The sequence below is a fragment of the Leucopleurus acutus genome (assembly GCF_964270905.1).
Source record: "Leucopleurus acutus genome assembly, chromosome: 3".
In the NCBI taxonomy this organism is placed as follows: Eukaryota; Metazoa; Chordata; class Mammalia; order Artiodactyla; family Delphinidae; genus Leucopleurus; species Leucopleurus acutus.
This window is the reverse complement of record NC_139145.1, coordinates 115391771-115406802: the sequence shown is the minus strand read 5'-3', so window position 1 is coordinate 115406802 and position 15032 is coordinate 115391771. Positions and strand designations below refer to the sequence as shown.

Here is a 15032-nt window from a genome sequence, read left to right as displayed (position 1 = left end):
TAGTCCAATAAAGATGTTAAGTAAACAAATAAATAAAATAAAAAGGAAAAAAGGAAAAACGTTACTACGTAAATATGAAAGTGAAAATATAGAATGATTTTATATATATATATATAAATATATACATATAAAATATATACCTACACACATAGACACAGAGGCATAATAAAAGCCTAAGGCAAATAAATTAGACAGTCAACAAAAGTTTACTTCTGAGGTTTTCGTTTTAAAACAAAGGAAACTGTTTATCCCAACCTTTTCAAAGACTTATTTTATCACAGATCCTTTTTTGTACTTCATGAAGCATCAGCTAACACCACTCAGAGCTCAGTTACAGACTGACACATCATCTCCACCCGTCCAGAAGCTGAACCAGAACCTCACCATGTTTAACTTTGCTTTGTAAATAGAAAGTATTTCCCTCTGTGTGTGTTCATGGTTCCCCCTCTGTCTTTAGCCCTTCCCAGCTTCCTCCTGGGCTGGTGGGGACCAGAGGCACAGGGAAAGTCAGGGAGCTTCTCAGATATTCCACAGGGAGAAGCCATCCATGCTAGATGTGTGGAAGAGAGTGTGTGTGTGTGTATGTGAGAGAGACAGACAGACAGACAGTCAGACAGACATGAGAAGAGGCAGGATGCGTTAGGCACTCAGAAGATGAGGAAGGAAGCAAAGACTGCCTCTCCCCACCAGAAGACATCACTCGTAGTGTGGTATGCCGTGAACACATCTAGGCTCAGGTTTTAGAAGACTTTCCTTAGTGCAAGAGAAGCACAGGTGTTTCAGTAATTAGCAAGGCTGGGGGAGGTGTTCTGTCCCTCGTGTGTTTATTTTCCTGTGAGTGTTAATAATGTTTTTCCCACCTTTGTTATAAATAACTATGTAATGTTTCTGCTGTCTTGTTTGTTATACATTTAAACAAGCATTTCAAACACTTGACAACTGTTTTATTTAATCTCATCCTACCTACTAGTTGTCTTATATAACAGAGTTACCTGAGGTTGGAGAAACTGTTAAGCTTCTTTGACTATTTAAGAAGTAATTGTATATGTCTTATGTATTACCTTTGCTTTTTTTCCAGAGATTTATGGAGAATAGCAGCATAATTGCTTGCTATAATGAACTGATTCAAATAGAACATGGGGAAGTTCGCTCACAGTTCAAGTTAAGGTATGTAGCAAAATAGGATGAATACAAGGTTAACCATTCTGTAGCAAAGCTTGTCTGTCCTCAGGCTGAGGTTCACTGGTTCTTAGCGGAATCCCAGGGATTCTGAAGCTGTTGAACAAGTAACCGTAGCTGGTAAATGGCAGAGTCTAAACTGGGAGCCCATTGGTATAATGAAATAAGTTGGAGGCGTTTCTTCTTTTGACAGTATTTTCCACTATTTACAGCAGTTTTAAAATTATACACTAGGAAAAGTACTGTTTGACTTCTGTACAATTAGATCGAGATTAAGAATAGCCTTTGAGGATGACTTTGTACTTGCAACATTTATACATTCCTACTTGGATTGTTATAGATAGGGGCAAACCCGTGGGAAGATTTATTATGCTAACTATGGTAATTGCTACGTATCCATGATAGCAGTTTCATGAGGCCTGCTTGTGGCCTCAATATGCATGGAGTATCTTCAAGAAACTGATTTTAAGTCTCTTTACGCATGCCTAGTGCTTTAAGAACTTCTCTCTGGTGCTTACTTCTGAGACGAACAGATTCTCTCAGCGTCTCGGTGCTAGGATGCTCCGCTTCTGGGACGTCTTGGAGTATCAGAGCTGTAGCCCATGCCTGGTTTTGTTCAGGCTCTACTCCAGCACACTCTTAGGACCCTGATTTCTTCAACCTGCCCCGCTTCAGCAGAGAGAGCAAGGGAAAGAAGAGGCTCTTCATAGCCCGCGGCCTCTGGGAGACCAGTCCCAAGTGGCTCCAGGCTATGGGATGCCAGAAGGGCTCTGGCTTCCCTCTCTGGCCCACTGAGGGGTCACAAGGCTTTCAGGCTCGGTGAAAAATAAGGATAGCATTTCATTGAAATGGTTATACTTCTTACCTTGATTACTGAATTTGCATTCAAAGGGAACAGAACCCTTTCTAAACTTAACTTTTCAGAGCCCTCCTCTGTCCCTTGGAAGAAAAAGGGATTGGCATGAACCCCCAGAGGCAGGCCCTTCTGGGGTTCACCCTGCTCAGGGAAGTCAACTGTTTGGTGGATAGAGAGCTCTAAGAAATTAAGTGTGGGGATAAACAGTCCCTTTTGAGGTGGGAAAGTATTAAAAAAAGAATCTCAAACCAGTGGAAATTCGTTGGTAAGGAAGATTGCCAAAGATTTTTGAGTGTCAGTTAAATCCCTTAGTTTCTTTGTATCCATTATATTTATTACCTGCAGAGAACTTCATAGAATTTCGTAAGAAAACCGCATTGCCTTTACTATAGCAATTTATGAGTTTTAATCGTACATTAATTGTTTTTATTCCTGGGGCCCTCTTCTGTTTTTATTTAGGGTAAAAAGACTTTGTACTTTTATTTTAGATGTTTTCACAATAAATAGGATTAGGAAAAGAGAGATTTCATTTTGGTTTAATTCTTCAACTGTGCGTTTTCTACAACAAAAATGAACAGCAGACGCCTTATTGCTTTGATAGGTAATTCCCTCATTTTATTTACTTATTTATTTTAGTATCTCATTTTTTATAAAAATATGGAACGCTTCACGAATTTGCTTGTCATCCTGGCGCAGGGGCCATGCTAATCTCCTCTGTATCGTTCCAGTTTTAGTACGTGTGCTGCCGAAGCAAGCACTCCTCATTTTATTTTAAATGACTGCTTGAGTTTTCTTAGGCAGCATTCAATGTGATGGCACATGTAAGAGGTCCGAAGGCGCCCTGCCCATGGGGGGCGTGGCAAAGGCAGGTCTGGCCGTTTGAAATAAACATCCCCAGGCAGCGCCAGGGCTAAATGAAAGGGCTTCAAGTTATCGTGCTGATGAAATCTGCTTAGAGCCAGGGCACTGAAAACTTTTCAAGGACTCGTTAGGTTCAGAACTCGGCAAGGTTCTAACTACACAACACTCTGTGAGTGCCATAACTTCTCACCCCTCAGTGATGAGCTGTTTGGGAGCGTTGGGCTCGTTGAAAAGGCTCAGGTTCTTAATACAAATCAACGTAAAGCTGATGAATGGACCTCGCCCAGGCAGCAGCGGTCCCAGGAAGGTGGGTTTGCCCAGAAGCCCAGTCCCCTCACCTTCCGCATCAGCTTCAGCTTGGCTGGTTGGGACGTCCCCAAGCAACGAGCACAAGAGCAACCCCTGCAGAGGGGGAGGGGAGGCAAGAGTTCTCCATAGGAGAAGACAGAGGAGGACTAAATGGTCAGTTTCTTTTGATGCCTTTTGGCTGGTTGTACCTCAACTGTCTCCAACTTCTTTTCTGTCTTTGGGAGGAGTATGGTGTGTGTGTGTGGTTTGACTCTCCCTGGGTGTATGATATCTGGGCCCAGCGGATGGGGTGGACAGTGACCCTCCGTGGCCTTCCCAGCTCCTTAGGGCATTCAAGGATGTCTAAAGCATCTACCTGCACCCCAGAGGTTGGCAGGCAACTTTGTCACTTGCTGCAGACGGGGAAAATGAGGCTCTTTGTTATACAATGCCAGAATAATTATAGTCTAATTATATCATACTTTTCCCTGCAATTCCACCCCCAGCTGCAGCTAAATATGTGACATTACTAGCATTCTGCAAGGACAGTCTGTACTGCAAGGATGATGTTGAATGTTGAAGGCAGATGCTTCTGTCCAGTCTTCATGTATGGTAACCATATTTACTTAACCAAGAAAAAAAAGATCATGTGATCAAACATAACATACCTGATTTAAAAATTCCATTATATAGGAATAACTTTTAAAGACAGAACAAAATCACATTTCTGTGTGCATGTGATGAATTACTTTATTGAACAGAACTCATGAGAGGGGGAATGTCTAGGGAAGTATGGGCTAACTGATGACCATTTATTGTTTATGTTCTTATGCTTCTTTATCATGAAAAGAACTACGTTAACCAAAATACAGATAGGATTTGGCTATTTATTGAGAGTGTAAGCTGATGAGTTTACACTAATCAAGTACGAGCTATTATTTCATCATTAGGCGGTCTGATATCTGTTACCTAGGGGTTACACCCAAATCATCATGTTTATTTTACTCCAAATCTTAAGACAGTAGCAGTCCTTCATTTTAGAATCAGTTTCTGATGGGCAAACCTTAGTATTCCGTGGAACACTACATCTCTCATTATTAACTGATATTTATAGAGCACTTTATCCTCACGTGGGCTCTGCGTGACAGCCCCCTTGTGTTACGGAAGTAGAAACTGATCTGTGGTGGATTAAAGTAACCGGCCCCTGCTGCGTCACTGCCCAGGAGCCGTGCTGGTGGATAGCAAGTCCACAGCCCCCTCCCTGCTGCTCCCGAACCCCTGCTGGGATGTGGCTTTGTGTTCAGAGTCTTCTCCCTGCACGCTACCACCTTGCCCAGTCCTACCCTTGTGTGTGTGTGTCTGTCTGCGGTGGGGTGTTTGTGTTTTGTTTGAGTAGATTCCGGGGTGCCTTTGTTAGGGACACAGGAGGTCATGTAACCCAACCGCCCCAGACAACTGACAGAGGAACGCTGAGAGCCGGGAAGACTCTGGGCACGATCACAGCTACTCAACATGTGGGTGGCAGCGCTGGAGTAGAATCCAGGCACCCTGCTTTAAGTCGGATGCACCCTGCACCCCATCAGAGCATTATGTTCTTTGTAGACTTTGTACCTGGGTCCCTGTAATATTTACTTTTTCCCTGCAGACCTTCACGGACTTTTAAGAAGATGAAGGGGAAATGGTTACATCACTAGCGCTACGTGGGCTCTGGTTCCCTTGTGCTTTTTCCAATTTTCCAGCTTCTCAAACTGAAGGCTACTAAAATACAGTTGAGGTGCAGAGTTACATGGTTTCCCAAGAACAGAAAATTAATAAAGCTAAGGTTCTTCTGCATGAAGAATATTAATAATTAATACAAGCAATTAAATTCTCAAACTTTAGGAACATGATTCAAATTGATTACCTCATTTTGCTGCAGGTTTATTTAAAAAGAACCATCAACCAAATTGGTTTAAAGCCTAGATCTACACATGGCAGTCCAGTAGCGTTTGTCACCGGGGCAATAATCTACTCGGCCTGCCAATATACTTTTACTTTAACTGTCAATAAGGATCTGCTTTGTCCCATTGGGCATTATACTCTCACAGGATAGTGTATAGCTTTGCAGTGAACATCTAATAGATACATTTTGGCAGTTGGAGCTAACATCTTGTATGAGGCAGCCTGTTGAATTGACAAGAACAGTCATACTCTGAAGTAGCTGTTTACATACTTAATTGAGCCACATAGGTACTTTAAGAAAATACCTGGGCAAGAGGGGAATTTATCATTTGATCAAATGTTTTAACACTTAATTATCCAGCTCCCAAAGCTAAGGAACTAGCCCACACAGATGGTGCTTTTCCACATCAGACTTCTGGAGGACAGGGAACGCTGTCCCGTTGTGCCGAGTTGGGTTCTGGACCCAAGTGCCTGAAGCAGACTTGGGATAAGACTAGCTCTTGCTTGCCTTTTCATGAGAGGTGATGCACTAGTGACTTTGGTAACAATTTTAAAGTCCTCTTTGAATTCTTTTTCACATTTTAAATGATCATGTTTACAAATGCAGCAATGCTAATAGGACAGTATACAGTTCATATTAGGTAGACTGGAGCAATTTATTTTATTTTATTTTAGTTACCTTTTTATTTGAAGTATAGTTTCTGTACAATATTATAGGTTACAATATAGTGATTTACAATTTTTAAAGGTTATACTCCATTTATAGTTATTATAAAATATTGTTATACAATATATCCTTATAGCTTATTTTATACCTAATAGTTTGTACCTCTTAATCCCTTACCCCTTATTGCCCCTCCCTCCTTCCCTCTCCCCACTGGTAACCACCAGTTTGTACTCTATATCTGTGAGTCTGCTTTTTGGTTATATTCACTAGTTTGGGGTTTTTTTGTTTTTTTTTTTTTAGATTCCACGTGTAAGTGATATCATACAGTATTTGTCTTTCTCTGTCTACTTATTTCACTTAGCATAATACCCTCCAAGTCCATCCATGTTGCTGCAAACGGCAAAATTTTGTTCTTTTTTATGGCTGAATAGTATTCCATTGTATATATATATCACATCTTTATCCATTCATCTGTCGATGGACACCTGGTTTACTTCCATATCTCGGCTATTGTGACCAATGCTGCTATGAATATTGGGGTATATGTATGTTTTTGAATTAGTGTGTTTGTTTTTTTCGGATGTATACCCAGGAGTGAAATTGCTGGGTCATATGGTAGTTCTATTTTTAGTTTTTTGAGAACCCTAGACTGGAGCCATTTAAATAAGAAAACATCCCACACCCATCAGAAATATCAGTGGGGTTAGGGTTATGTTCTCCTCCACTCACCTGCATCATGATTACTTACTTTACTTACCCTCCCACACCTGTGTCTTCATCTCTGCAGCGACAGGAGCACTACCTGTCAATGGGCTAAAATCCTTCCCTTTCTGTGCAGGCTGCCTTGCTATTATTGAAAGCAGTTCTTGGTTTGATATTTCAGATACACTCATGAGAAAAGATAGGTTATAATTCACTTTTCTTCTCACCAACAGCCTTTGAAAGCTTTAGAGGACAAAAAATATTATTCTGAGATCTTACAAGTAACAAGTACTATGTCTTGAATTCTTATATCATCCCAAGTATTTTGAGACACGCCTCACATAAACTGTTTTGATTCTTACAACAACCTGTAAGATGTGTTATCTTCATTTTATAGATGAGGAAACTGAGGGCCAGCAGAGAGAAAACATTGCCCAAGGTCCCATAACTGGCCAAATACGGAACCAAGTTTCACCCAGTTTCTTCTGCCCTCTCCCTTGTAAACAGTTCAAAATAGAATGGCAAAGTTAGATGCCTTATGAGAGGGAAAAATGAATAACATTATAAGAGTTCGTTTTACAAGAAGAAACATCAATCCAGTAGATTAACATTTTTTCGGTAATGTATAAGAAAGCCTTCACTGGGATTCTTTAAACAGCCAGTACAAATAACAAAGCTCTAGTAACTAGGCACATACTTGCTGGGTTAGATAGTAAATAACTTACTGTATTTGGAGTTGCTCTAAATTTGGAAGGTAGTTAAAATGTTGCCCAAGAAATTGAGATATTGAAATGATTTCAAATATTCCAGATATACAAGGAAGGTCATCAAGAATAGTGCCCACCAGGAGAGCTGTGAAATGAACCAGGCAAGGGGAATTCAGCCGTATTTGCCTTTCATCAGGCTGGTGGGTGTAGCAAGTACCGTAAAGGCTTGCTTATCTAGGTCGTAAAAGTAAGAAAAGAAAAAAATATTTCTGTGTCTGTTGCAAAAGGCCAGAATACCTCAGATCTAATTTGGGCTTAATTAGATTTTTCTAATTGATGGGGATGGGACTTCTCCATGACTGCCGCCGTGAATGGAACAGAAGAATGTCATTGACATAGAACATAGGGGCCTATGAGACCATCTCCTGCATCTTTGTTCTCTTGTGTCAGTGTGAAGGTTTCATCCAGCACATACGGAGTTCATTCCACAATCCATGATGATTTTCCCAGATTACATTCTTCTCTCTGTATGATATGCATAGAAATGCATGCTATTGTTTATTCGTTTAGTTTGAAAGGCTAGGTTTCTTTTTTTTTCCCCAAAACATATCGAAAGGTACTTGGTTTTAATGAACCTGAGGAACTGTTTACTTTGATAAATGAACAGATGAAATGCTCATGGTTTTCCAGCAGAACTAACATCAATCTTTTGCAACTTTCAGGGCCTGTAATTCCGTGTTTACAGCATTAGACCACTGTCATGAAGCCATAGAAATCACAAGCGATGACCACGTGATTCAGGTATGGGGACACTTTTTATCTTTAGGTGTCAAAATAAAGCCTTTCTAGTTTGCGCCATCCTTTTTCAAGCACTTTGCTGTAATTCTCACATTTCAGCACATTTTCTTTGGAGAAAGGAACATCAAAGTATGCAAGGAAAACTGATGTTCTTAAGCTAAGAATTAGATACTCAAGAAGAATAAAAATTAGTTCAGATTGGACCTGCGGTTTCTTTCACAGAGATGAGGTAAATTCTTTAGACTATGCAGGAAGGCACTGTTTATACAGAAGTATGTCAGAATTGTAGAGTAACTGCTTACACACGCCTTGGGAAAAAAATGTTGTGAACAGTCCTCAGTTATCTGCCTACAGTTGGTATTCCAGTTATAAAGCACTCTTATATAGTACTAAAGTCATCTTCCTAAGGAAATGTGTATAGCAGACAAACCTTTATTGAATTAAAGTTGTCTTATTATTTGTTGGAAGGTAAGACGTTTACACTTTAAAAATACTCTGAAATGTAGACTTTCCACTGATGGGCACTGACTTGACTGCCCTTGGTTTGCATAGTGGCACCGAGCATGAGGACCATTTGCTACCATCGGAAGAGACCAAAGACAGTGTCCAGCACAAAGTGGCCCCATAACAGGGCCTCACACAGGCGCTCCTGTGAAATCCCCATTGCACACACAGACACCCTGCCCTCACACGGGGTCAATGACATCAGTAGCCCACCGTGCCCAGGCCCTGTCATCAACACGCTCATGAGATTATCTCATTTGCATTCAGGAACGCTATGAAAGAGACATAGGGCCTGATAATACAGAGATGGGGAAACTGAGGCCCAGGAAGGCCAAGGAACTTATCCAAGGAACGCCTCAATAATAAATACTGGAACCAAAACATCCAGCCATGTCTTTCTGACTCCAAAGCCTTCCTACCTGGTTCCCTGTTGGGCTGTATTGTTAGAATCTGTTTTTCTGGCTGTCCCATGACCTGGGTCTGAAGGCTTCCTCATGTTGCTGCCTATTACTGGCCCACCTGCCCACAGATCTGCCCTGAACCACAGTGAAATCAGACATGTTTCTGTTACAGACTGAGCACAAACCCCACAGCTCTCCCACTTCTACCTGGACTTGAACAGTCAATTCTGTTCATGAAACACGTTTAGTTTGCACTTCTCTCTCTTTTTTTTTTTTTAAACAAGAAAAACCCAGAAATTTATTCATATGTACTTGTATAGCAGGGAGATATCCAGGGAAAAGGAGATAATTCGCATCTCCCTCTTTTACGGGGAAGCCGGGTTGTGATTTTAGTGATGAGGAGAGGGGCGTCTCTGCTCTCTACCAGCCTTGTAATCTTGCATACAGTCCTTTAACAGGCAACTGAGTCCTTCCTTCTACAGTTAGCTCCTGGTGGTTAGGAGACCTGTATCTCTAGGAGACGTGATATGGCGATGGTGTCACATGAATCACCTGCCAGCCTTTACCTTGAAGAGGAAGAAGCAGGGATTGAGGACAGTGGGTGCCTGGGAAGGGGAATCCCTGTATTAAAAGGGAAACTGACCTGACCGCAGGCTTTTTCTTGGGGCGCCCTCTCAAACCCCTTTAAAAACCTACCTGCATTCTGAATATAAAACTCAAGAACAAGGAGGAAGAACTTGAATAGAGGATATTATATGTAAGGGGGAAATGTAAAAGGCCTTTGTGCTATAGATTTTAAGATGAGTCATCATGAATGAGATACATCATGTATGTTCCTACTCAATACCAGAGTCCTTCTCGGGGCAGTGCCGCTTCACAGGGAACGTGCCCCTTAGTGCAGATGGTCAGAGGTCGGGCAGTAGCACTTAACATTTAGGAACAATAGCTACCTACCCATCCATCCATTGAAACTACCTATCTGTTTGCTTTAAAACACTTACATGGTGCTTACCATGTGCCAGAGGCAGTACTAAGCATTTTTTTTAATTAAAAAAATTTTTTTTATTTTGGCTGCCTTAGGTCTTCGTTGCTGCGCACAGGCTTTCTCCAGTTGCGGTTGAGCGGGGCTGCTCTTTGTTGCGGTGCGCGGGATTCTCATTGTGTTGGCATGTCTTTGTTGCAGAGCACGGGCTCTAGGTGCACAGGCTTAGTAGTTGTGGTGCACAAGCTTAGTTGCTCCGCAGCATGTGGGATCTTCCTGGACTAGGGCTCGAACCCATGTCCTCTGCATTGGCAGGCGGATACTTTTTCTTACTTTTCTATTTTTTAATTTATTTTTTTAACATCTTTATTGGAGTATAATTGCTTTACAATAGTGTGTTAGTTTCTGCTGTATAACAAAGTGAATCAGCTATACATATACATATATCCCCATACCTCTTCACTCTTGCATCTCCCTCCCTCCCACCCTCCCTTTCCCACCCCTCTAGGTGGTCACAAAGCACCGAGCTGACCTATATCCCTGTGCTATGTGGCTGCTTCCCACTAACTATTGATTTTACATTTGGTAGTGTATATATGTCCATGCCACTCTCTCACTTTGTCCCAGCTTACCCTTCCCCCTCCCTGTGTCCTCAAGTCCATTCTCTAGTAGGTCTGAGTATTTATTCTCGTCCTGCTCCTAGGGCCTTCACAACCATTTTTTTTTTTTCCGATTCCATATGTATGTGTTAGCATATGGTATTTGTTTTTCTCTTTCTGACTTACTTCACTCTGTATGACAGGCTCAAAGTCCATCCACCTCACTATATATAACTCAATTCTGTTTCTTTTATGAATGAGTAATACTCCATTGTATATATGTGCCACAATTTCTTTATCCATTCATCTGTTGAAGGACACTTAGGTTGCTTCCATGTCCTGGCTATTGTAAATAGCGCTGCAATGAACATTGTGGTACATGACTCTTTTAGAAGTATGGTTTTCTCACGGTATATGCCCAGTAGTGGGATTGCTAGGTCATATGGCAGTTCTATTTTTAGTTTCTTAAGGAACCTCCATACTGTTCTCCATAGAGGCTGTATCAATTTACATTCCCACCGACAGTGCAAAAGGGTTCCCTTTTCTCCACACCTTCTCCAGCATTTATTGTTTGTAGATTTTTTGATGATGGCCATTCTGACCGGTGTGAGGTGATACCTCATTGTAGTTTTGATTTGCATTTCTCTAATGATTAATGATGTTGAGCGTTCTTTCATGTGTTTGTTGGCAATCTGTATATCTTCTTTGGAGAAATGTCTATTTAGGTCTTCTGCCCATTTTTGGATTGGGTTGTTTGTGTTTTTGATACTGAGCTGCATGAGCTGCTTGTACATTTTGGAGATTAATCCTTTGTCAGTTGCTTCATTTGCAAATATTTTCTCCCATCCTGAGGGTTGTCTTTTCATCTTGTTTATGGTTTTCTTTGCTCTAAAAAGCTTTTAAGTTTCATTAGGTCCCATTTTTTAATTTTTGTTTTTATTTCCACTTCTCTAGGAGGTAGGTCAAAAAGGATTTTGCTGTGATTTATGTCATAGAGTGTTCTGCCTATGTTTTCCTCTAAGAGTTTGATGGTGTCTGGCCTTACATGTAGGTCTTTAATCCATTTTGAGTTTATTTTTGTGTATGGTGTTAGGGAGTGTTCTAATTTCATTCTTTTACATGTAGCTCTTCAGTTTTCCCAGCACCACTTAGTGAAGAGGCTGTCTTTTCTCCATTGTATATTCTTCCCTCCTTTATCAAAAATAAGGTGACCATATGTGCATGGGTTTTTTCTCTGGGCTTTCTATCCTGTTCCACTGATCTGTATTTCTGTTTTTGTGGCAGTACCATACTGTCTTAATTACTGTAGCTCTGTAGTGTAGTCTGAAGTCCGGGAGCCTGATTCCTCCAGCTCCATTTTTCTTTCTCAAGATTGCTTTGGCTATTTGGGGTCTTTTGTGTTTCCATACAAATTGTGAAATTTTTTGTTCTAGTTCTGTGAAAAATGCCAGTGGTACTCTGATAGGAATTGCATTGAATCTGTAGATTGCTTTGGGTAGTATAGTCATTTTCACAATGTTAATTCTTCCAATCCAAGAACACGGCATATCTCTCCATCTGATTGTATCATCATTAATTTCTTTCATCAGTGTCTTACAGTTTTCTGCATACAGGGCTTTTGTCTCCTTTGGTAGGTTTATTCCAAGATATTTTATTCTTTTAGTTGCAATAGTAAATGGGAGTGTTTCCTTAATTTCTCTTTTCAGATTTTTCATCATTAGTGTATAGGAATGCAAGAGATTTCCGTGCATTAATTTTGTACCGTGCTACATTACCAAATTCATTGATTACCTCTAGTAGTTTTCTGGTAGCATCTTTTGGATTCTCTATGTATAGTATCATGTCATCTACAAGCAGTGATAGCTTTACTTCTTCCTTTCTGATTTGGGTTCCTTTTATTTCTTTTTCTTCTCTGATTGCTGTGGCTAACACTTCCAAAACAATGTTGACTTATAGTGGTGAGAGTGGGCAACCTTGTCTTGTTCCTGATCTTAGTGGAAATGGTTTCAGTTTTTCACCATTGAGGACAACGTTGGCTGTGGGTTTGTCATATATGAGCTTTATGATGTTGAGGTAAGTTCCCTCTATGCCTACTTTCTGGATGGTTTTTATCATAAATGGGTGTTGAATTTTCTCAAAAGCTTTCGCTGCATCTGTTGAGATGATCATATGGTTTTTCTCCTTCAATTTGTTAATATGGTGTATCACATTGATTGATTTGTGTATATTGAAGAATCCTTGCATTCCTGTGATAAACCCCACTTGATCATGGTGTATGATCCTTTTAATGTGCTGTTGGATTCTGTTTGCTAGTATTTTGTTGAGAATTTTGCATCTGTGTTCATCAGTGATATTGGCCTATAGTTTTCTTTCTTTGTGACATCTTTGTCTGGTTTTGGTATCAGGGTGATGGCGGCCTCGTTGAATGAGTTTGTCAGTGTTCCTCCCTCTGCTATACTTTGGGAGAGTTTGAGAAGGAGAGATGTTAGCTCTTCTCTAAATGTTTGATAGAATTCACCTGTGAAGCCCTCTGGTCCTGGGCTTTTGTTTGTTGGAAGATTTTTAATCACCGTCTCAATTTCAGTGCTTGTGATTGGTCTGCTTATATTTTCTATTTCTTCCTGGTTCAGTCACGGAAGGCTTTGCTTTCCTAAGAATTTGTCCATTTCTTCCAGGTTGTCCATTTTATTGGCATATAGTTGCTTGTAGTAATCTCTTGTGGTCCTTTGTATTTCTGCAGTGTCAGTTGTTACTGCCTTTTTCATTTCTAATTCTATTGATTTGAGTCTTCTCCCTTTTTTTCTTGATGAGTCTGGTTAATGGTTTATCAATTTTGTTTATTTTCTCAAAGAACCAGCTTTTCGTTTCATGGATCTTTGCTATTGCTTCCTTCATTTCTTTTTCATTTATTTCTGATCCAATCTTTATGATTTCTTTCCCTCTGCTAACTTTCGGGTTTTTCTGTTCTTCTTTCTCCAGTTGCTTTCGGTGTAAGGTTAGATTGTTTATTTGAGAAGTTTCTTGTTTCATAGGGTAGGAAGTATTGCTATAAACTTCCCTCTTAGAACTGCTTTTGATGCATCCCATAGGTTTTGGGTCGTCATGTTTGTGTTGTCATTTGTTTCTAGGTATTTTTTGATTTCCTCTTTGATTTCTTCAGTGACCTCTTGATTATTAAGTAGTGTATTGTTTAGCCTCGATGTGTTTGTATTTTTTACAGATATTTTCCTGTAATTGATATCTAGTCTCATAGCGTTGTGGTTGGAAAAGATACTTGATATGTTTTCAATTTTCTTAAATTTACCAAGGCTTGATTTGTGACCCAAGATATGATCTATCCTGGAGAATGTTCCATGAGCACTTGAGAAGAAAGTGTATTCTGTTCTTTTTAGATGGAATGTCCTATAAATGTCATTAAGTCCATCTTGTTTAATGTATCATTTAAAGCTTCTGTTTCCTTATTTATTTTCTTTTTGGGTGATCTGTCCTTTGGTGAAAGTGGGGTATTAAAGTCCCCTACTATGATTGTGTTACTGTTGATTTCCCCTTTTATGGCTTTTAGCATTTGCCTTATGTGTTGAGGTGCTCCTCTGTTGGGTGCATAAATATTTACAATTGTTATATCTTAATCTAGGATTGATCCCTCAATCATTATGTAATGTCCTTCTTTGTCTCTTGTAATAGTCTTTGTTTTAATTTCTATTTTGTCTGATATGAAAATTGCTACTCCAGCTTTCTTTTGATTTCCATTTGCATGGAATATCTTTTTCCAACCCCTCTCTCTCAGTCTATATGTGTCCCTATGTCTGAAGTGGGTCTCTTGTAGACAGCAAATATATGGGTCTTGTTTTTGTACCCATTCAGCCAGTCTGTGTCTTTTGGTTGGAGCATTTAATCCATTTACATTTAAGGTAATTATCGATATCTATGTTCCTATTACCATTTTCTTAATTGTTTTTGTTTTTTTATGCGGTACGTAGGCCTCTCACTGCCGCGGCCTCTCCCATTGTGGAGCACAGGCTCCAGACGTGCAGGTCCAGCGGCCATGGCTCACGGGCCCAGCCGCTCCGTGGAATGTGGGATCCTCCCAGACTGGGGCACGAACCCGTGTCCCCTGCATTGGCAGGCAGACTCTCAACCACTGTGCCACCAGGGAAGTCCTGGGTTTGTTTTTGTAGGTCTTTTCCTTTCCTTGTGTTTCCTGACTAGAGAACCTCCTTTAGCATTTGCTGGAAAGCTGGTTTGGTGGTGCTGAATTCTCTTAGCTTTTGCTTGTCTCTAAACATTTTAATTTCTCTCTCGAATCTGAATGAGATCCTTGCTGGGTAGAGTAATCTTAGTTGTAAGTATTTCCCTTTCATCACTTTAAATATGTCCTGCCAGTCCCTTCTGGCTTGCAGAGTTTCTGCTGAAAGATCAGCTGTTAACCTTATGGTGATTCCCTTGTATGTTATTTGTTGTTTTTCCCTTGCTGCTTTTAATATTTTTTCTTTGTATTTAATTTTTGATAGTTTGATTAATGTGTGTATTGCTGTGTTTCTCCTTGG

The 15032-nt window shown here is 40.3% G+C and overlaps 1 protein-coding gene across 17 annotated transcripts in view; it reads left to right on the top strand.

Moving 5' to 3' along the window:
• PDE8B (phosphodiesterase 8B) overlaps positions 1 to 15032 on the top strand; it is a 384709-nt gene that overhangs the window by 262975 nt on the left and 106702 nt on the right. For all 17 annotated transcript variants that reach the window (XM_082836129.1, XM_082836131.1, XM_082836145.1 and 14 more), the window contains 2 exons: positions 1079 to 1167; positions 7924 to 8002. In XM_082836129.1, the coding sequence (XP_082692255.1) occupies positions 1079 to 1167; positions 7924 to 8002 (168 nt within the window). The remainder of the gene's footprint in view (positions 1 to 1078; positions 1168 to 7923; positions 8003 to 15032) is intronic.